This window comes from Oryctolagus cuniculus, chromosome 13 (assembly GCF_051225735.1).
Source record: "Oryctolagus cuniculus isolate XC-2025 breed Fujian yellow rabbit chromosome 13, ASM5122573v1, whole genome shotgun sequence".
Lineage (NCBI taxonomy): Eukaryota > Metazoa > Chordata > Mammalia > Lagomorpha > Leporidae > Oryctolagus > Oryctolagus cuniculus.
Genome location: NC_142879.1, coordinates 60,045,288 through 60,068,442, shown reverse-complemented (window position 1 = coordinate 60,068,442; position 23,155 = coordinate 60,045,288). Strand labels below are relative to the sequence as shown.

At 37.7% G+C, this 23,155-nt stretch overlaps 1 protein-coding gene across 8 annotated transcripts in view; it reads left to right on the top strand.

The window, feature by feature from the left end:
- The window catches only part of RYR2 (ryanodine receptor 2), a 772,754-nt gene that overhangs the window by 727,580 nt on the left and 22,019 nt on the right, over positions 1-23,155 (top strand). For 7 of the 8 annotated variants that reach the window (NM_001082757.1, XM_089311247.1, XM_089311246.1 and 4 more), the window contains 10 exon segments: positions 1,233-1,314; positions 2,623-3,920; positions 4,967-5,034; positions 6,997-7,144; positions 10,410-10,496; positions 11,061-11,282; positions 13,081-13,211; positions 14,836-14,878; positions 17,860-17,993; positions 21,586-21,646. In NM_001082757.1, coding sequence (NP_001076226.1) covers positions 1,233-1,314; positions 2,623-3,920; positions 4,967-5,034; positions 6,997-7,144; positions 10,410-10,496; positions 11,061-11,282; positions 13,081-13,211; positions 14,836-14,878; positions 17,860-17,993; positions 21,586-21,646 — 2,274 coding nt within the window. 8 annotated transcript variants of the gene reach the window in all.

Below are 23,155 nucleotides of genomic sequence, written 5' to 3'. Positions count from 1 at the left end.
AGATGGAAGATCTCTCTCTCTCTCTCTCTTCCTCTGTCTCTGTAACTCTGACTTTAAAGTAAATAAATCTTAAGAAAAAATGATAAGATTGTTATGTAGATATAACTATAGTCAACACTTCCAGGCACTGGATCTAAGCATGGAGATACTTAAACACTATCCATGCACATAAAGGAATTTTTTCATGGAAAAATATCAAAATTAAAAAAAAAGAAACAAAAAATTTTATCAAAAAATAATGGAAAGCTTGATGACTTTGGTTGATAACTTTAAAGTTAATTAAATTTAAAAATGAAATTAACTTCAAGATGTGAGGACTTTTGAATAGCCCTTATCTTGACTATTGAGGAACAGGTTTCTTTTTTTTCATGCAAAAACCCTTTTTGCACTCTACTTAGTATAGAGTTGGTCTTCTGTGTATAAAGTTAATCAAAAATGGATCTTAGTGGAGAATGGGACTGGGAATGGAAAAAGGAGGAGGAAGAGGGATGGGAGTGTGGGTCAGAAGGCGGGTATGGTAGGAAGAATAACTATACTCCTAAAACTGTACTTATGAAATGCATAAAGTTTGTATTCCTTAAATAAAAGGTTTCTTTGTGGAAAAAATTATTGTATCTATGAACTACATTTATTCTGTTCTCCTTATATTAATATAACATTAATGTAAGAATTGTAGTAATTCTCATGCATTTTCTGTGATCCTTAGAATCTAAAGTATTAATAAATTAGTTAAATTTTTTAAAAAAATTATGTTGGACAGTATTAGTATAGGTGGTACGTGTGTACATTTTGGTTGGATTTATGTAAGTTAAGTTTATCTCATGTCTGTCTTTTCAAGCATAAGTCAGTTTTTGCATAACATGTAACAACTTCATGTAAGAAGTTAATAAGGGAAAAGAATGCAGTCTTTACAAGTAAAAGAAAGACGTCCCATGCGCGGCACGCCTGAGTCTTTCCTGGCACTGGGAACCCACAGCTCCTTGAGTTCTCCCACTCTTGTTACCCAACATATTGCCCTTACAGAAAATGAATGGGAGCTGAAATCAGTAGTAAACATCTTTAATTCTGAAGCATATCTACTTTTCATAACTTCCTATATTTGGTCCTCCTTTAGTTCTGAAATACTTCAAAGTGCTTGCTATTGGCTGAAGTGTATCCTTTTGTGAAAATTAATATGTTCTTTTTGCATGCTTTTTCATATTATCTCTAATGCAATATGTTAATATTTTCAGGATTCAAGTCAAATTGAGCTGTTAAAAGAATTAATGGATCTTCAGAAGGATATGGTTGTCATGTTGCTATCCATGTTAGAAGGTACTTTTTATTTTTACTTTCCAGTTCCCTGTAGATTATTTTGGGATCAGTATGTACATGCTTAGCAAGTCAGCATGTAGCTAAGAAGGAAGTAATAACACTACAATGTGATAGGCAGCTTGGATTTATAAGGCTTATTCTTGTGAGTATTTTTTAAGGGAATCCCTGCATATCTCAGTTAATGTATCTACAGAATGCTATATAATATAAAGACAAACAGTAAAATAAAAATGGTGTCTAGGAAGAGGTGTATAGAGTGCTTATTAAGAGTAAACACAGGACGAGACATGTGGCGTCTGGAGCTATGTGATTGGGTTGAACTCCAGTCTCCACAGAGGCAGGTAGCGGAGAAACCTGGGCAGATTCCTTAGCTTCTCTGCACCACAGTGGGTATAAGCAGTATTTCTCACAGTTCATAAGAGTATGCTTTTTGATCAGAAAAACCAAATAATTTGCTGTCACAGGACCAGGTTTGTGAACATTTAATAATCATGTCACAATGGGTACGCTAGTTTAGCCTTACTTAAGCCTCCATGTCATCATTTGTAAAATCAGAATTTGTAAAAAGTATCTGCCTTACAGACATACGTACATTAAATCTCATGTTTTCTATGATTTCAACCATTAAGGGTTATACAAATGTTCACTTTTTTTGTTAACCAGAGCTCGAATTGCCTAGCTTTTTGCCCAGTTTTCTTTATCTTGAGCATATTGCTTATTTGATAACTTTGAAGAAAGAAACATGAGCTTTTATTGCAATATTGTTTTTTTTTTTTTTTGACATGCAGAGTTAGACAGAGAGAGAGACAGAGAGAAAGGTCTTCCTTCTGTTGGTTCACCCCCCAGATGGTTGCTACGGCCAGCGTGCTGTGCCATTCCAAAGCCAGGAGCCAGGTGCTTCTGGTCTCCCATGCGGGTGCAGGGCCCAAGCACTTGGGCCATCCTCCACTGCCTTCCTGGACCACAGCAGAGAGCTGGACTGGAAGAGAAGCAACTGGGACAGAATCTGGTGCCCCAACTGGGACTAGAACCCAGGGTGCCGGCACCACAGGCAGAGGATTAGCCTAGTGAGCTGCAGCGCTGGCCTGCAATATTGTTTTATATGTGTCAAATTACCCTTTTTTTTTTAAAGGTAACCCTTTTAAAAAACCTATACTTTATAACTAATTATCCAACTTTTGCCAAGGATGCATATATTGGAAGATATCCTTGATTCAGGTGTTACAAAAGACCTGTATTGTAACTTTCTGTGTGAACATTGGTTTTAAGGAGGTTCATTTTGAAAAAATGCCACTTCTTTACTACCAGGTAACGTTGTTAATGGAACAATTGGCAAACAGATGGTTGACATGCTCGTGGAATCTTCCAATAACGTGGAGATGATTCTCAAATTCTTTGACATGTTCTTAAAACTAAAGGATTTGACCTCTTCTGACACATTCAAAGAATATGACCCCGACGGTAAGGGAATCATTTCCAAGAGGGACTTCCACAAAGCCATGGAGAGTCATAAGCACTACACACAATCTGAAACCGAGTTCCTCTTGTCCTGTGCGGAGACAGATGAGAATGAAACCCTTGACTACGAGGAGTTTGTCAAAAGGTTCCACGAACCCGCCAAGGACATCGGCTTCAACGTGGCTGTTCTGCTGACCAATCTCTCGGAACACATGCCCAACGACACGCGGCTGCAGACTTTCCTAGAACTGGCAGAGAGTGTACTGAACTACTTCCAGCCCTTTCTGGGCCGCATTGAGATCATGGGAAGCGCCAAACGCATCGAGAGGGTTTACTTTGAAATCAGCGAGTCCAGCCGAACGCAGTGGGAGAAGCCTCAGGTCAAAGAGTCTAAAAGACAGTTCATATTTGATGTGGTCAATGAGGGAGGAGAAAAAGAGAAGATGGAACTCTTCGTTAACTTCTGTGAGGACACGATATTTGAAATGCAGCTGGCGGCTCAGATCTCAGAGTCGGATTTGAACGAGAGATCAGCGAACAAAGAAGAAAGTGAGAAGGAGAGACCGGAAGAGCAGGGGCCCAAGATGGGCTTCTTTTCGGTGCTGACGGTCAGGTCGGCCCTGTTTGCGCTCAGGTACAACATCTTGACCCTGATGCGAATGCTCAGTCTGAAGAGCCTGAAGAAACAGATGAAGAAGATGAAGAAGATGACCGTGAAGGACATGGTCACGGCCTTCTTTTCCTCGTACTGGAGCATTTTCATGACCCTCCTGCACTTCGTGGCCAGCGTCTTCAGAGGCTTTTTCCGCATCGTGTGTAGCCTTCTGCTGGGAGGGAGCCTTGTCGAAGGTGCTAAGAAGATCAAAGTTGCAGAACTCTTAGCCAACATGCCGGACCCCACTCAGGATGAGGTGAGGGGAGATGGAGAGGAAGGGGAGAGGAAGCCCATGGAGACCACCCTGCCCTCGGAAGACCTCACAGACCTGAAGGAGCTGACGGAGGAAAGCGACCTTCTCTCCGACATATTTGGCTTGGATCTGAAGAGAGAAGGGGGACAGTACAAGCTCATTCCTCATAACCCCAACGCTGGCCTTAGTGATCTCATGAGCAACCCCGTCCTCATTCCTGAGGAACAAGAAAAGTTTCAGGTAACTTTTCTCGAAGTTGCAGCAGCTCTCTCTCTCTCTGGACTTCAGCTGGGTACAGAAAATATTTGCATTTTCAAAGAGAAATGGCTTTTTGGCAGGCCAAGTTAGCCTTTTGAAGATTCTTTGCAAGTTATTAAATTACCTTAAACTAGGAAGGTGTAAGGGTTAAGTGTCACTCGTAATCACCTGTTAGGCAATTGCCATGTGGGTGACATTTCTGGGGATTGTGGGGAAAGTAAAGCCAAGTTGTGGTCACTGCTTTCAGATTTCCTTCAGTAGTTCATTAGGAAGACACAACTAATGTACACAAAGAAAGAAAAGTATGAACTGTTAAATACTCTAGGCAGTCCTCGCTTAGGGTTGCCTGTGTTGAGAAAATGGAAAAGCCAACATGGTTTACAATACAGGCAGCCCCCAACTTAGGATGGTTCATTTTGTGGTGTTTTGACTCTCTGATTGTAAGGGGGGAATGTGTATTTAGTAGAATTGGGAGTCCTGATCTTCTCCCAGGCTAGTGATAGGCAGCACAATGCTGTTGTGAAGCCGGGTGGCGGCAGCAGCTCCCGGGAAGCCCTGAACTCACAAGGGTAGACAGCCCACTCTCTGCAGTGTCCGGTGTTGCTGAGTTAGGCTGTTTGGTTGACGTAAGTGTACTTAGACTAAATGCATTTTTTAGGAGATTTGCACCTTTTTGGGATGTAACTTCATAGTAAGTCGAGGAGCATCTGTACTAGGTGTAGGTGAGAATTGAAATGGCCTTGAGGAAGAGTAAGGTGCGAGTAGATGGACCGAGTACAGAAGAGTATTTCTGAAAAGAGGAAAAGAACCCAGAAAGTTTGTACTTACTGCCGGTGCAGTAGCTGAGGGTGCAGAAGGGGAGCGTGTTTGGGCAGGTGAGATGAGAAGCATGCATGCTGGTTTTATCTCAACATACATGGGGAGCTGTCCTGGTTAGGTTATCATTTGGCCCGTGGTCACCTGGCTCTCTCAAACCATTCAGTGGTGACGTGTAATCCTGCTTTTTCCTCCCCATTGACCCATTCAAGGAACAGAAGACAAAAGAGGAAGAAAAGGAAGAAAAAGAAGAAACCAAATCGGAACCTGAGAAAGCAGAGTATGTGTGGTTTCTGTTCCCTTTGCTTTGTTTCACTAAGTCTTTTTCCCTGTACTCTATGTCTGGGAGCTGTAGTGGAGACTGTCATATTGCATAGCCTGCTAACTCAGAGGAGAGGTGCTGGTGGCAAAGACCTCAGTCTGTGGCAGGTGCCGCATCTGCCATTCCTGTCACCTCCTCCTCCTTTCACCATGATTTTATCTATGTGACTTCCCCTCAGCTTTAGATTCTGTGCAATGCTCCTCACAGGATTACCGACTGATGAAGTTCTGTCTTGAAAATCACACTTGCATTTTTGTCCTTGTAAAGAAGGTAGGAAGTCAACATTCCAAATGCAGTTGTGGTTGCATAGGTTTATGGAATGACATTCCTTAAAGCTTGGTTCCAAGGCATGAAAATCACCTGAAGAGTTTTCTAGAAACACAGATTCCTGGGCCTCACCCCAGAGAATCTGACCCAGCAGGACTAGTGTGGCACTAAGGAAGTTGATTTTTAAACAACTCCCTGGTGCTTTGGAGCACAAATACATATACATGTAGCAATAAAGAATTAACAGCTGGATATGAAGCAATGAAAATGGATAATTCATAACACTGGCTGTAGGTTAATCATTGAGACTTCTATATTTCTCCACATTTATAAAGCTTTACATATATTTTTTGAAAAATTTGAGAATCAAATGAAATTTTTGGTGGCTGTAGTGCTATTTTCACCTGGCATTCTATTTTTCATCTCTTTTTGTTATTTTCTTTGGCCTGTTTTCATTGTGTATTCTTTGAAGTGAGGCTTTGTTGGATCTTTATAGTGGCCATCAAAGTAACTATCAGAGTAAAAAGTAGGCATATGTAACAGGGCAGAGCAGGCATTTCAATGTCACTTCTTTAAAGTTAAAAAGAAGATTAGATATACCACACTGGGTTAAGATTAAGTATAACCTTTATTGGGTTAAGATTAAGTATAACCTTTGTGTGTGTGTGTGTTTGGTGAGATGTATGACTTCACTTTCATGAAGAATTGATATTTTGCATTTAGAGGTTTTTATGTATCACATTTCAATGCTTTTAGTTCTATTATCATCTACAATTAATATAACAATATAACAATTATGTTAAATTAATATATTGTATTTAGTTAATACAACTAAGTTAATTCACATATAAATATATTAGTATGTGGATATACTTTATACATGTAAAAAGATAAAGTATAATCCTCTGAGTTTTAAATCTTTTTTAAAAGATTTTATTTATTTATTTGAAATTCAGAGTTAGATACACATTTAGAAAGAGACAGAGAGAGATCTTCCATCTGTTGGTTCACTCCCCAGATGGCTGTCTTGACTTGGGCTGGGTCTGGCCAAAGCCAGGTGCTGGAAGGTTCTTCCAAGTCTCCCATGTGGGTCCAGGGGCCCAACCACTTGGGCCATCTTCCACTGCTTTTCCTAGGCTATTAGCAGGAGATGAATCAGAAGTGGAGAAGCCACGATGCAAACCAGCACTCATATGGGATGCCAGGTGTCAGGTGACAGCTTTACCTTCTATACCACAATGCCAGCCCCTGAGTTTTAAATCTTAATTCATAAAAATCATAAAATACAAATGTGTTGGAAAATCATTACAAATAAATTCTTTGTTGTTCTCTTTCCAATTAAATATCTTTATTGCCCAATTAGACATGAGTCTGCTACATGTAGAGGTTAAGATTCTTCAAGCCTGTCAGCTTCCCGCTAGATTTGACCTTCCCAGAATTTATCCATCTACAGGGAGCTGTGACCAGCAGGAAGTCCTACCTCTTATTTTAAAATTCAAAATATGACCATTTATCTGAATAGAGATTAGTTTTTAAAAATGATACTGTGTTCTAAAATGTTTGTTCGCTTTGTTCACTTGTGTCATTTTACTTAACACCTGGTTAGTTCCTTTGTTTCTGGATAGCTTGGATTTCATTCATTTGTCTTCACAGGGGAGAAGATGGAGAAAAAGAAGAGAAAGTCAAGGAAGACAAGGGTAAACAAAAGTTGAGGCAGCTCCACACACATAGATATGGAGAACCAGAAGTTCCAGAGTCAGCATTCTGGAAGAAAATCATAGCATATCAACAGAAACTTCTAGTAAGATGTTTTAGAATGAATCTTGTTACTGATATATTATAAGACAAGAATAATTCAGGCTTAGTAAATATTCATTGACCTTCCTTTGGCTGGCAATCAGGGAACATATTAAGTCTGAATTTACAGTCATTCCTTGGTATTGAAAGAGATGGGTTCCAGGAGTCCCTGCAGACGTCAGTCTGTCTGTGGCTGCTCATGTCCTGTGGATAAAATGACATAATATTTATATGTGAACCAAATACATCCTCTTGTTACTTTAATTCACCTCTCCGTTACTTATAATATCCAATGTAATATAAATGCTATATAAATAGTTGCTATGCTATGTTGTTTAGGGAATGACAGGAAGGGAAGTCTGTATGCATTCAGTACAAATGTCACTTAAAAATTTATTTCTGATCCACAGTTAGTTGAATCTGTGCCTATGGAGGACCAACTGTATGTTTTCTCTGCCCACATTCGTATTTATTTTTAATAGTGATTGCCTCTGGTCCTTTTCTTTACGTTGTCAAACCATGAACCCTACACATATTCACGGTACCTGAAGCTATTTGATTGTCAGTACTTTGCTCCTAATGTCTTTCCACAAAGACTTGAGGGCACTTAAATAAACATATGCTGATGTCTTCCCTGTAATATATTAAAGCAAATCATGCCTCCTAGGGTACAAGTATTTCACAGTAATTTCCATAACTGGATTAATCAATGTTTCTATAACATTACCCTTTTATTAAATATCTGATCATAAAAATATTAACTCAGTGAGCCAACTTTCTATTGATGAGAACATTTTCTTTAGATAAAGATATGTAAAAGAGAAATGAATGAATGCAAGAGAGAAGTCAGCTTTTTTTATGTAGTGACTATATATTTTGTTGAAGTGTTCTCCAGATTAGTAATACATATACTTTTTATTTGGAAAATAAACAATGTAAAGAACTACTACTAGTCTGATGTTTTCCATTGGAAGTCTTAAAACTGTTGTTGAAAGGCCCTATATAAATATGTGTGTATAACATTATTGCTATTCTAGAGAAAGAAAAGTATAGGAAATGAGTGCATAGAATCAACCTACATACTGACCAGTAATATCAGACCTACAAATTAAGAACAACACCCCTCATAATGAAGCCATTTGAAAGACAAAGTCATATTTATTGTTTTGCAGTACTTGGAAGATCAAAATAAACCGTTTAAGAAATTCTGTTACTGTAGAACTTGAATTTTCAACAAATGGATTCTGCTTGATAATTATGTATTCCAAATATTTATTTATAAACATGTATATACACATTTTATGTATTATATATTTTATAGCTTATACAAATATGTTTTAATTAATGTAGTTTTAGCTACGTTTTCTTAAACCATCTTGTATCTTCCTTGTCTTGTTTAGCATACAGTACACTGAACTTAAGTGTTTTATGTATAACTCCAGGTAGTCATGAGTTTGATACACCATCATCATTTCCATGGCTGTAGAGGTAGCCATGTTATAGATGGTTAAAAGTTACATGGACTCCACAATACCCTGCAATAGCCATGGTGGATTTCTGAAGCATATGTTTACTTACAGTTGTATAAGCCAAGTAATTGAGGTTTTTCTTCCATCTCTCTGTTGTAGGGTTTGCATGTTCTTTTGTCTCTGTACAGCTACTCCATTTTCCTGCTTCTCTCTGCAATCTGACTTTCTCTGCTCAGCAATTTGCATGCACATGGCTAATCATAGTCCTATCAGGCCACCACAGGTCCCCTGTCCCCAAGTCTTGTGACTATCTGGCTCAGGTAACCAGGATTACTCAGGCTAATTCAGCCCGTGTGACCTGGTTCCCTCTTCTGCAGAGAAACAATGTGGCTGACCCTGTGCGGGTGTGCTGGCCAGCACTGGACCACCAAGCTGTGGCAGTAAGAGTCCTGTGTGGGGAAATGACATCATCCAAGATGGGGAATGTACAGGATGGGGATAATGAGAGGTCTTATCATTTTGATATGGCTTCATGATGTTAAAGCATGTTACTTTATAGCTATCACCTCCTTAATGTTAAATGCTCGATTTCTGCCATAGTTTATTTCCTTAAACCCACTTCTTCTTCTACATTGTTCTGCTTTTTTATTCTAGCTCAGTAAATTGTACCGACCAGACCCTAAAATCCAGAAGTTGTCATCTTTGAGTCCTCTCTTTCTCTCTCACATGAAATGTAATCCAACAGTAATTCTCAACTCTTCCTTCTAGTTTTTGCCATCTCCATGGCTGCCACCACAACTCTGCTATCACCCTCAACATCCCCTCTTTGTGCGGTCCTAAAAGAACTTTCTAACTGGTCCCCTTGCTTCCACTCTTGACCCCTGTTTTCTAGTTTCCACACAGTAGCTGTGGTAACCTTTCTGTAATACCATTAAGTCTTTCAAAAGCTCCAATCCTACTTAGAATAAAATAATAACAGTGTTATTGAATTCTATATGTGTGAGATGAAATTATTATTATAATAAGATTAACAGCTATATTTCTCTATATTAACTCATTTAATCTGCAAAACAAGCCTGTGCGGTAGATTCTGTTGTTATCCCCACCTTGTAGATGAGGAAAGTGGTGCTGTAGGAGGGACCAAGCCATCTGTCCACATTTCACAACCAGAAAGTAGTGAGGGCAGCCCTCATCCAGGTAGTGTGGCCGAAGATATCACAAACTAAGGCATTCACTTTAAAAAACAACACAAAGTTTGATCAGAAGCCTACAAAACCCTGACCCTTGGTCACCTATCTAACTTCATCCCCTCCTGCTCTCCTTTGTCTGCATTTGCTTCCCACATCCTCAAACACACCAGCCTCACTCTTAACCTAGGACCTCTGCCCTTGCTACTCCTGTTTCTGATAATACTCTTCCCCCAGGCGTGGCTGGACTTGCTCCTCTATTCCATTCAGGCTTCTGCTTGAATGTCCCCTCCTGAAATAAATCCTCATGGGCCACTTACTGAAACAGTACCCCCACTCCCTAAGTCATCGAGCTGATTAATTTCCTTTATAACAATTTAGCGTTCCCTGAAACTATGTGTTTTATGTGTGTGCTTCTTTGTCATTTGTCTCCTCTGTGATGACAGAAATTTCCTCCTTCCCCGTGTTGTCTCCAGCACCAGGAGTGGTGCCAAAGATGTGGTAGGCTCTCAATCAGTAGCTAGGGATGAATGAATGAATGCTTTATTGAAATTGTCTGCAAATTTCACGTCTCTTGATTCAGTGACCTTTTCATAATTTTTTTCACCTTCAGAACTATTTTGCTCGCAACTTTTACAACATGAGAATGTTAGCCTTATTTGTCGCATTTGCAATCAATTTCATCTTGCTCTTTTATAAGGTACGTACGAATTAGTGTTTTAATAGCCAGTATACAACTACAAGTAGTCTGAAATGAATATAAAGATTTCACCTATCTACTAGTGAACACATCTAAATCTTATACCTGAAGTCTAGGCACATGGTTTTTAGCTAGGAAGGCAAGATAGACGTGTTTCTGAAAACTAAAGTGAGAAATGCCTCAGCTGAAGAGTGATTGCTTTGCAGAGAGTTTACTCAGTATCTCCCATCAGTTTTGGCTGAATATCTTACTCTTTACTACTTCTAGGTATGGCATGCTTATAGTACCTGAAATTCTTTGGATAATTTGAGAAGACAGCTTAGCCATCTAATTTTTTCCTGCATGTGTTGGAATCCTTATATTCTTGGTTGGATGAGAATGCATTTTAAATGTGTATTCCTTATTTGCTTTTGTTTTCTGAAAAGTAATCTGTTTAGCCTTTGCTTTTTAAGTCTTTTCGTGATGCAGTGACTTCATATCCAACTAATGGCTTAAAAAGCTGTTTTATTTGTGATGATGACCTAAATGCTGCAAACTGACTGTACTTTAAATGGCTTGAATCAGGTTTCCACTTCTTCTGTGGTTGAAGGAAAGGAGCTCCCCTCTCGAAGTACAAGTGAAAATGCCAAAGTTACCACCAGCCTGGACAGCAGCTCACATAGGATCATCGCTGTTCACTATGTCCTGGAAGAGAGCAGTGGCTACATGGAGCCCACTTTGCGTATCTTAGCAATTCTCCACACAGTCATTTCTTTCTTCTGCATCATTGGATACTACTGCTTAAAAGTAAGATAGTAGGCCAGCACCGTGGCTCACTAGGCTAATCCTCCACCTGCAGCGCCAGCACCCCAGGTTCTAGTCCCAATTGGAGCGCCAGATTCTGTCCTGGTTGCTCCTCTTCCAGTCCAGCTCTCTGCTGTGGCCTGGGAGGACAGTGGAGGATGGCCCAAGTGCTTGGGCCCTGCACCCACTTGGGAGACCAGGAGGAAGCACCTGGCTTCTGGCTTTGGAGTGGTGCAACGCGCTGGCCGTACCGGCCATTTGGGGGGTGAACCAACAGAAGGAAGGCCTTTCTCTCTGTCTCTCTCTCTCCCTGTCTACTCTGCCTGTAAAAAAAAAAAAAAAAAGTAAGATAGTAAAGCATCAGGATACCAACTGTTGGGGGTGGGGGAGGTGGAAGGGAGTGTGTGTGATTCAGTTTGGGCTTCTAAGGATGCTATTTGTAAGATGGAAATTACATGCACAGTGTTTATTTGGGAATGTCCCATGAACACACCTGAGGACAAGGGGAAGAAGCAGGATGGGCTATGATGAACACACCACAGAGAGTAACCAGAGGCCTCCATCTCTAAATCTGGGATATCCCTTCTAGGTTGACCTGGCCTGGAGCTTGAGAACCTGAATTTTATACATCTACCTTGACCAGTCTTTGGTTTCAGGCTCCCCCAGGAAAAGGAATGACCTGATAGCTTTCTTTAACATATTGATAATTATGCACATAGTAGACAATTTCACCTATAACTGAGCCCAAAGAAGTAAGCTTACCAAACCACTGTCTTATGGTGATACTGTAGTGTGTCTGGACTTAAAGAAATACCTGTAAGTCATTTTGATTGTTCTGTTATTGGGCATTTATTGCCATCCTTGGTAGAAATGCTTCACAATTGTTACACTTCACTCAGAAAGTAATGCATCTGTATCCCTAAAGCTGTGCCAAGAGAAAAATATAATTTTGTGGGTAGAACTAAAGATAGTCTCTCTGAGTGCTCAGGGCTGAACATTATCTGTGCAAAAATTCTTTCTCTAGCAAGAAACCTTTTCACTCTAATGCACATATTTCACTCTCTTCTGCCTCCAGTTGTGAAGCCGCAAGGAGACTTTGAAATAATCAGGGTTCAGTATAAAAAGCTAGACTGTGAGGTTTTCTTCAGAAATTCTTCCCATTCTTTCCCCACCTTGAAAATGAAACTTCCTAGATACTTTTAGAATGCCTTACATCTGTCGTGTATCTCTGTCTGGATAAAAGCTGTCCATATGAAAAGAGAATTGATGTGGTTGGATATGGTTTTGGCAAACTGATGAAGATTTTTGCTGATGTTGAAATTAAAACTTCTCTGAAGAGTATTTGGACATGCTGAGCACAAGATTATTAATAATATTTCTAATAAAACTCTGGATCTGTTAGTAACATTGACTGTGGAACATTAGTAAGAGTTTTAAATTTTATTGCATCCATTCAGGTGAGAATATACATATACATATATATGAAAAACAATCCAGCGTAATATTTTTCTCTTTATTTTTTTAGAATTATTTCATTAGTACAATTATCTAAGAGCTACTATTTGCTTAATAAACATAGGCCAAATTATATAGTATCCATTCTATCTTCTTGGTTTTTTTCCTGAAATATTTTAGATGTGATTTTCTGTCTGAATATAACTAATTCATTTGCACTTAATTTTTATCTCCATGGAAATGCATAGGAAATATTTATTTGTAAAAGCTGTTTTTTAAAAATAGAAACTATAGGAGCTGCCAATAAATCTAAACTAATTTTAACATGTTTATTTTTCACCTATAGGTTCCATTGGTTATTTTTAAGCGAGAAAAGGAAGTAGCACGAAAATTGGAATTTGATGGGCTTTATATTACAGAACAACCTTCAGAAGATGATATTAAAGGCCAGTGGGATAGACTTGTAATCAACACACAGTGAGTAAAGAATTGCATGAGACACTTCTGTGCTCAGAAATTTCAAGACATAAAAAAATACTATGCAGGTGTTCCTGCAGCTTTGTCAGAAGTAACATGAATAATAGTTATATATTCAGAGAAAAAAAATCAAAAGACTAAGCACCATCAGTCTCCTAATGGATGCCCTCAATTTTGCCCCCTGTGTTCTGAATTCCTTAATCAAAAATGGCTTTTAGTCCATTTCCAAAGCCCTGATGGAACTTCACATCCATTACTCAGTGTTCAGGGAAGTGTGTAGCAGGAGGCTCGCAACCTGCAGAGCAGAGTTATCTCATCCAAAAGCATAGGAAGCAAAAATTATTCATTAAGGAAAGAGTTATAGCATTGAAGACAGAAATATTGGATTCCATATTTTTAATGTATCTGAGTTAGGAAATTTCAGCTGGTACCTTCAGACAGTCTGACATAAACTAGCTAAATGTTATGATATAAAATGTAGGAGAGAGAAACAAATACTTTTTCAGTACATTAATTACTTAACCTTTAAGGTTGAGACCCAAATTACTAACTGCTGTTCCAGGTAAAAATACATCACAAAATATTCTACCATAAAGAGAATTACTGATACACTATATATTTTTAAAGATTTATTTATTTGAAAGGTAGAGTGAAAGAGAGGGAGAACACAAGAAAAAGATATCTTCTATCCACTGGTTTATTCCCAGAATACCTTCAATAGCACAAACTGGACCTGGCTGAAGCCAGGAGCCATCCAGGTCTCCCATATGGGTGGCCAGAACCCAAGTTCTTGAGTCATCAACCGCTGCCTCCCAGGCACATTGGCAGGAAACTGGATGGAAAGTGCGGAGTATCTGGGACTTGAATCAGGTACTCTGATACAGCATACGAGTGTTCCGGGTGGCAGCTTAGTCCATCGTGCTGTGACGCCCACCACTTACACAATATTTTTTGAATTGCTTGCACTGCTCAGACGTGAAATGCCTTTTTATTTTGACTAGTTTTTAAAATTTATTCTTAAAAAGTTATCCTTTGTAGTTGGTTCTTAATTTTCAAAAAGGGAGGATTTATTTATGCATTGTGCAAGTTTATTCTAAATGCTTAATGCTTTGTTCAAGAATTCTACTCATGAATATTGGATCAATTCAAGTCAGGCCCTTTAAGTAAACTCTGTATATTGGATGCCAAAATCATGGTTTTGTGCCATACTCAAAGTTTTTTGAACATAGCTGTTTGGAATGAGACTGTTTTCTTACTTCATAGGAAAGTGATAGATTTCCAGATACTTTAATTTTTCAAGATGATTGACAGATCTACATTTGACAAATAACAAATGTAACAACACTACTTTTAATAAATATGCTCTCATTATTGTCCACTAAAGTATGAGCCCATAATCTTTTTTTGTGATTTACATGTGTATATATTTATATATTAACATTTAAAATACTCATATTCATTTGATGTAGAAGAATTATATAATATTAATTCATTGTACTTTAATGTGTGTGTGGCAGGGTGTGTGTTTACATATTATTTTAATTATTCTTTGTTTCCTCATGAATTGTTATTATTTATCTTTTTGAAAAATAATGTCTTATGTCTATGCTTTTGTATCTTTTAGGTCATTTCCTAACAATTACTGGGACAAATTTGTTAAAAGAAAGGTAATACTTCTTAGATGGAATAGATTCTCTATTTTTTCTGAAGATGCAATTCAAATCTGAGTTTAATGTTCTTTAGATGTAGAATGAGGTATTGAGGTGCACTTTATCTGTTTGTTAATGTCATTTCAAAAGAGCAACAAAATTGAATAGAATTTCAAGACTAGCACATAAAATAATCCAGACTCAGCAGCTCCAAAATTCATAGCATTGCCACAGCTACTCCTTTCTCTAATTCAGTTTGTAATATTAAGAATCGGTAAGAATTCTCTTTGATAGTATTTGAATAACCTTAGTTGGCTAGAGGCTGTTCTCTGATAAGACAGTTGATAAATGACTAGTACTGGAAAGATTATATGACAAAGGCTGGATTTTATTTACTTTATGGAACTTTAAAGTTTTTTAAGTTTTATTTTTCTGATGGTAACTCCATCAACAAATGATAGAAAGAACATAAAAAGAAATTCAGCCATCAACTATGTCACCTACTAAAGCTCTGCTTTTGAGAGCTCAGACCTGAATGTTGAAGACTAACTCTACCATACTTGCTTCATAGCATTTTAATGTGGATCCCATTTTGCTTGAATTCATGCCTATGACAATGCCCGTATATTGTAAAATGCTGTCGTCATTATTGTGTAGCCCCTTACTTATTCCTTGAGCAGTTTAATTGCCAAACTGATTTGATCTGCACGCCATTTCACAGTGAATTTTAGTGCCAATATATTCCATCCAGAGTGAATGACCTGATGAATAAAATGTACATTTTTCCCTTTGGTTCCAAAAAGTAGTTGGCCACTGGCTGACAAAAATGCTTTGTCATCAGTCTGGTGAGAGATACAGAGCTTACAACAAGAGTTTAAAGCTGTGTTGTTAAGTACAATGATTTTACTTATATACACATAAAGAAGGAGTATTCAGAAATATTGAAAAATGTAATTAAAAAATAATTTGCATCTTCCATGGACATTTGAAGGCCCTGCTTGTGTATGTGTCTAACCCTTTAGAAGTAAAAGAAGTAATAAATGTGTTGATTGTTTTGGGAAGGGTGTACATTTTTCTATCTTCTTGTGACCTGCATTTTGAGTAGCATTGTGCTAGTGCATAGGAATATACCCAAATTAGACAACATCTTGGAAGGAATTATTATAAGACAATTCTAAATAGATAATCTTGATATTGTATTCCTATTGATTATTTAATGGAATAAAGATATAAGTGATTATATATTTATAATAAAGTAATATCAGAAGTGGAGCAGCAATTTTTTCCATTTATCTATTTATTTTTTCATCTAATCTTTTATTCTCTCATTCTGTATCTTCCCCTCCTGCCTCTCCTACTTGCCTCATCCCTTGCTTTTCTGTTTTTAAACAAAGATTTGTTTACTTATCTGAAAGGCAGAGTTATATATAGAGAGACAGAGAGAAAGATCTTCCATCTGCTGGTTCTCTCCCCAAATGGCCTCAACAGCCAAGGCTGGGCCAGGATGAAGCCAGGAGCTTCTTTCAGGTTTCCCACGTGAGTTCAGGGTGAAATCACTTGGGCCATCTTCCATGCCTTTCTCAGGCGCATTAGCAAGGAGCTGGATCAGAAGTGGAGCATCCAGGACTCAAACTGCCACCCATATGGGGTGCTGGCATTGCAGCCACCACAGTGCTAACCCTATCCCTTGTTTTTAACTTCTTTTTTCCCTTTTTCTCTCCTCTTGCTTTTCTTTCATTACTTTCCTGATCCCTCCATTTTCATTGTGTGGGACTCCTGTGGTATGTGAACTTTAGGATAAGAGGAGCTGTCTCACAGGATGGATGTCCTGAGCTCAAGGCTGCCTTGTGAATCACATCAAAGCACTGATCGTAAAACATGACAAATGAGTAGGCCGGGCAAATATAAGAGAGATGGACAGTGAAGCATGAGGGGTTGTTAAGAAATGATTCTAATGATGGACATGCCATTCATACTAGAAAAGAACTAAAATGAGGACATGAGGACAGGGATGAATGGTAGCAGGTCTGCAAGACCAGGTGTTAATTGAAGAATTGCTAGACTCAATTAAGGTGAGTAAAGCGGAAAGATGGAAGATTGTGATTACAGATTTGCATGACTGAAATCAATACCATGGAGCAGAGGCCAGTCCTGTGATGTCCTGTCTTGTGGCATTCAGGGGTCTAAGCAGAAGACCCTCGGATGGGGACATAGGCATTGCCAGATAGCCTGACCTCATCTCTTGTTAAGTTTAGCAACCTTGAACAGCTTACTTAGGTTTTCTAAAACAGTTTCTTTGTGTATAGAATGGGACACACACAATATGAAGCTTTCATAGTTTGTGATAGTCACATGGAATAAAGCATAATTCCTGGAGCAAAATCTGAATTTCTAAGAGGTCACTTTCTATTTCCTCCCACTTACCCTTTTATTTCAGTCCAGCATGATTCTTTGTTTACTCCCCTCTTCTGAATGAGAAATCTTATTCCTTAGTTATTATTTAAAAAACCAAGGGTGGGCATTGCACTCAGTGGTTAAGACATCACTTGGGACCCCTGCATACCTGCATCCCATATGCTAGTCAGTGGGTTTGAATTCCGATGCCACTTTCATTCCCAGCTTTCTGCTGATGCTGCACACTGGGAAGTAGCAGCTCAACAAATTGTGTCTCTGCCACTCATGTGGGAGACAAGGATTGAATTCAAGGCTCCTGGCCTTGGCCTGGCCCAGGTCTAGGCTATTGCAGGCATTCGAGGAGCAATCCATGATAAAAGATCTCTGTCTGTCTCTGTCTCCCTGACTTTCAAATAAAATAGATCTTAAGCAGTGTGATCACAGAAGATGAGTTAGAAACTAGATTTGCGAGTGATCTTTATGCAAATAAACTATAAGTGTAAAAATAATTGCATGTTTGTTTATAATAATCAGATGTGTATCACCACATAAATGATGTGACTTTATGGTTGAAGCCAACAAAATTCTTTTCCCCTGACCCCCAGGTTATGGATAAATATGGAGAGTTCTATGGCAGAGATAGAATCAGTGAGTTACTGGGCATGGACAAAGCAGCGCTGGACTTCAGTGATGCCAGAGAAAAGAAGAAACCAAAGAAAGACAGCTCTTTATCAGCTGTGTGAGTGTTACGTCTGCTGTGTCCTACAGATTTGCCTTGAAATTAATGCATTTCTGAACTTCCTAGTGCAGTGATTTCCTTTTCTTGAGCCAGGGGAGTAAGCAGTTGAGGAGAGCAGCCTGTGTACAAAAGACCTGCTTTCACAGTCTGGGTGTTGGAGCTATGCAGTCTTTAGATTTTTTCTATTAATGCTTGAAAATGCCTTTTTGTTACTTACATACAGCAGAGAAAGTAAGGAATGTTCTCATTCTTGATTTTAATTTCCCTTTTCTGTCCTTAAATGCCCCTTAGGTCAAAGTAAAACATAAGCAAAAGCACAATATGAAACTGTTTGCTGACGCTTCTTATTTGAAAAAAGTTAACTTTTATGCATTGAAAAAAGGAAACTATGTAGCACTTCTATTAAAAATGTTTAAAGTTGATATCCTATGAATATAATTATTATTTTAAGTAGCAGAGACTTAGTAAGCCAAAAATATTTTACTATCACATTATTGCGTGGAAAATTTATTTTAAAAATAAAGCACCACTTAGAGTACTTACATGGAGTAGTATTATGACTGGAAGGAAGTAAATAAGTAAATCTGTTGAATTGAACTAACCTGAGGTCAAATCTCTCACACTTATTTATGCATAGGACAAGTAGACATACATATTTCTGGAATAAATGTAAAGCAGACATGCTTTGAAAAATGTAATTATTGTAACCACTCAGTGATTTTGGAAAAAATGTATTTATGTTACTTTTCCATAAAAACATGTCAGCCTTTATCTGTGTATTTATGGTCTCCGTCAATTAGGGATGTGATGATTACTTCAAAAATATGCATATTTATGGTTGTGTAGCACAGTGCTCTTTTGTCTTAAGGAAATATATTAACAACATTTAAAAGATATTTTGACTGGTGTATCTCATTGATCATAACATTTTATGTATCTGAAAACTTGTTAGAACTACTTTGGCCTTTCAAAATAATGTACATTTAGTTGGTAGGTAACTAGATAGGAAATAATGACAGGTACTTTGGAAAAACAAATGTGGCATTTAAAGACTGTGTCACTGTATAGGAGATGAAGCAGGCTAAGTTCCATGAACACTTTCAGATCCTTGATTAGCAATACAGAATTACATAGTTTTACTGAATTGTGCATTTTCTGTCGTCATGCTTATGACTCTAGGAAAAGTCTGAAGAAATGGAAGGAATGTTTTAGATTGTGTTTTACTTTGAACAATTTTTAAATTGGGGAAATTTTCTAATGTTTTCCATAATAAATATTTGTAAGTTTGACCCCTACCAGAGTATCAAGAAATGAATGTGGCATTTATTAGTGTTTTTATTTTGCTTTAGGTTGCTTTCATGGAAAATAATTAGACTATCATTCATATTGCCCTGTTTATTTTTTTCAACTCTTCCTTTTTTTTTTAGAAAAAAAAATTATTCTTATATTGGAACCTATTGTTAGAATTCATGGAATTTTTCAGTAGTTTCCTGTAAGAATAAAATTAATTATACCTCAAGGCAACTTTATTTACTTAAAAAAAAAATCCTGAGCTGACGTATGAAAATTTAATCCTTAGATGAAAAACTTCCCAGGAAATTAATTTCGATTAGCAACTGCTTATCCTAGCACTTGCAATTTAAGATTGACCTAATTAAAAGAACAATTAGAGAATCAATTAAATACTAAAGTATTAAGTCTAGAGACCCTTTGGAATATAACACAGTGATTATACTATACCCATATATTTCATGAATTTTAAAACTTTTCTTCACCAAAATATTTATTTTTTAAATCCATTTTCCATAAACAGTTTGAAGTATACACATATCCAATATTTTTAGATTATTTATTTATTTGAAAGGCAGAGTTACAGAGAGGCAGAGGCAAAGAGAGAGAGAGAGAGAGAGATCTTCTATCTGCTGGTTCACTCCCCAAATGGCCCCAACACCCAGACCTGGGCTGATCTGAAGCCAGGAACTTCTCCTGGCTCTCTCACATAGGTGCAGAGACCCAAGGACTTGGGTTGTCATCTACTGGTTTCCCAGGCCATAGCAGAGAGCTGGATTGGAAGTGGAGCAGCTAGGACTTGAACCAGTGCCCATATGGGATGCTGGCACTGTGGGCAGCAGTTTTACCGGTTATGACACAGTGCAGCCCCTCATATTACTAGTTATTCTATTGTATCAAATTCCTGGAAATAGCATACTGGAAAGGCTGACAATATTATCATCATTTCTAACTCATAAATCAATGGCACAGTCTGAAAAATGAGAATAAGAATTTGCATTTTAATATGAAAAGGTCATGAATATTTATAGTAAGATTTATTCATTCAATATATATTTATTGAGATACACTTAATGTTGTGAGAGATAGTATCCTTGGCACAAAGGAGTTCACAGGCTGGTGAGAGAGCTATGTGGACGCATGCATTCATATCCTAACACCTCAACTACAGATCCGGTGGGAAATGATAGTGAAGGAGAGTGTCTACAAAATGCTGTGAGAACCAAAGGGAAGGATTAAATTCCTGCTTGGATGAAAAAAAAAAAAAAAAAACAGAGCAAATGAGTTTTCTGAAAATAAAAGGATATAAAAATAAAATGAAAAAGCCCTTTCATTGATAGAATAATTATAGTTGCAGAATAAATACATATATTTATGCAAGTCTTTATTATTAGTTAAACCAGAAAATTATTATGTTGGAATGCAATTACAAAGATATAATGAATATTATTGAGGAAACTTATCATGTACATACGTTGGTTAATTTAGGACAGTTTCCAGGAGTAAATGTCATTATATGGTAGTGATTTTCACTTATACGTAATGTGGGAAAGGGAAAAGTAAAAAACAAAGGACTATTCTTAAATAACAGATGACAAAAGTTACAGTGTTTTATTTCATTTTCCAAATCCCTCTAAAAATCATCTCAAAACTCTGGAATATGTTGTCAGAGCAAACTCTCAGTTTCTTCCCCAGCACCAGCTGTGGAATTAATGTAGAAAAAATATTAATCCCAGGTTGCTGGAGCTGAACAGCCAATCTAGTGAAGACAAGAGTAAAGGCAAGAAAAAAGGTTTATTTTAAAGGCTAGTAATTTTGGGGGAAAGGGAAACTGACTCAAAATGCTTCTGCCACCTTGCTAGGTATCAAGAGCATTTCTAAAAGATGGCTGGGAGTTGGAGGGAAGGTAGAGGAGACAGTGAGTTTAGCTGATTGTGAAGCAGATTTCCAATATCAGATGACTGTTTAAAGCTGGTGGTCATAGTTCCTGATCATAGATCATAGGTGATCATTAGTTCTTGTGATTCCAGCCATTTCCCCGGAGTCAGTCCCTGGAATTCTTAAGCAAGCAATATGCATCTGTTGAGTTGAACAAAAATTCTGATTAGTCACAAGGATCAGCATTTTTCTTTTGTTAATCAGAATGTATAAAGAGAAAGGAGGATGTATGTTCTTATAGTTATAGAACTAGTCTCCTGGGAAGGTGTCCAGTCTTACCGCATAGAAAATGAATGCCAACAGCCTTTGATGTGTGCATGTCTACAAATTTCTCTCTCTCTCTTTTTTTCTTTTGTTATTCCAGATTAAACTCTATTGATGTGAAATATCAGATGTGGAAACTAGGAGTTGTTTTCACTGATAATGTAAGTCTACTTTATTACCACAAAAGAAAATACACTTGGATTAGAAGAATCTGTTGGATTTCTGTGGATAGAAGGACAGCTAACTAAAAAGTTACTCAAATATCAGTTCATTTAATATAAACTTATCTGAGAGAGACCCATAGAAGAGTAAGATTAATCGGCCCATCTCTCAACCCATTTCTTTCAAAAGCTGAAAGAGTAAAACGAGCATATGTTTATACGACAAAAAATGCCAATGCAAAATCTTGTGCGTTTTTATTCATTTTTCTTGAGCAATGGCATACTTCAAAGTTTATAGATTTTTTAAAGAAATTTGTAAATAATTTTTTAAATTATATTTCACTCATATTCAGTACTTTAGATATTTTTTTTCTTGATTGAGCCTTCTTTTTATCAAAGAACCTCTAGAAAATAAAAACAATGTTCAAGTATGTATGTGAAGGTACTTCAAAAAGTTCATGGAAATTGGAATTGAAAGACAAATTATTTTCATGCGAAATGTTTGAAATGCAAACATTTGTAATTTTTGTAATATGCATTTTTCACAAACTTTTTGAATACCTCTCGTATTACTTAAAGCTAACAACTCTCTGAAGATTTCATTCTTTAATTTTCACACTGACTGTATGGTGAACTTTAGTGCCATTCTTCTATTTAAAAACCTTTGACACTTTGCAAATTCTACTCTGTCTCCTACCTGCCTCACTCTGTCATGAGCCCAGAACATTGAGTATCTTAAAGGACCCTCCCTAATGGCTCAAACTCATGTCTTGTCAGTATATTTTAGAGCCAAACACTGTTAGGACTCTATTTTGCAACTAACCTGTTGTCTAATAATGGAAACAAATCTCCTGAACAAAAAGGAACCAGTCTTAGCCGTGGCTCCAGTTGGTTGTCTCCTTTCAAAGTAACCCATCCACATTGGCTTCTTCCTGCTAATGACCATCCTGCACACCACAATCCTTGCAGGCCCACTTTTGCCCAGGTTTAGCATGTCCATGAAGTTCACCTTCTGTGCACTTTTCCTGTGTTGCAGAGAATTTGGACATGGAGAGATCCTGAAGAATCAACTTCAGGCATCTTTCCAATAACTTACTCGGTTTTCATCCACCTGCAGTTTCATGGCTTCTGTTTGGCCTGTCATCTCTCAGCACATACTCAGTCTTCAATAGTACAGTTTCTCTCTGAAACAGGGTGACCAGATGAAATATATTATTCCTAGTTGAACTGAGGTTTCATAGAGCCACAATAAATAATTTTAGTATAAGCATGCCCCATGAAATATCTGGGACATACTAATGCTAAAATGTTTGGTTTTATGCTATACTCAAGTTTAACTAGGAAGCATTTATGTGCAATCTGTGGATGCACCCTTGGCTTAGCTTGTCAGCAGGTCTTGCTCATCTTGGGCTCACAAACATGTCTTATCTCGTCAGCGTTTGCATTTCTCAACATCTTGCTAGATGCCATCATCTGAATGTCCCATGGCAAATTCATTGTCTTCCCTCT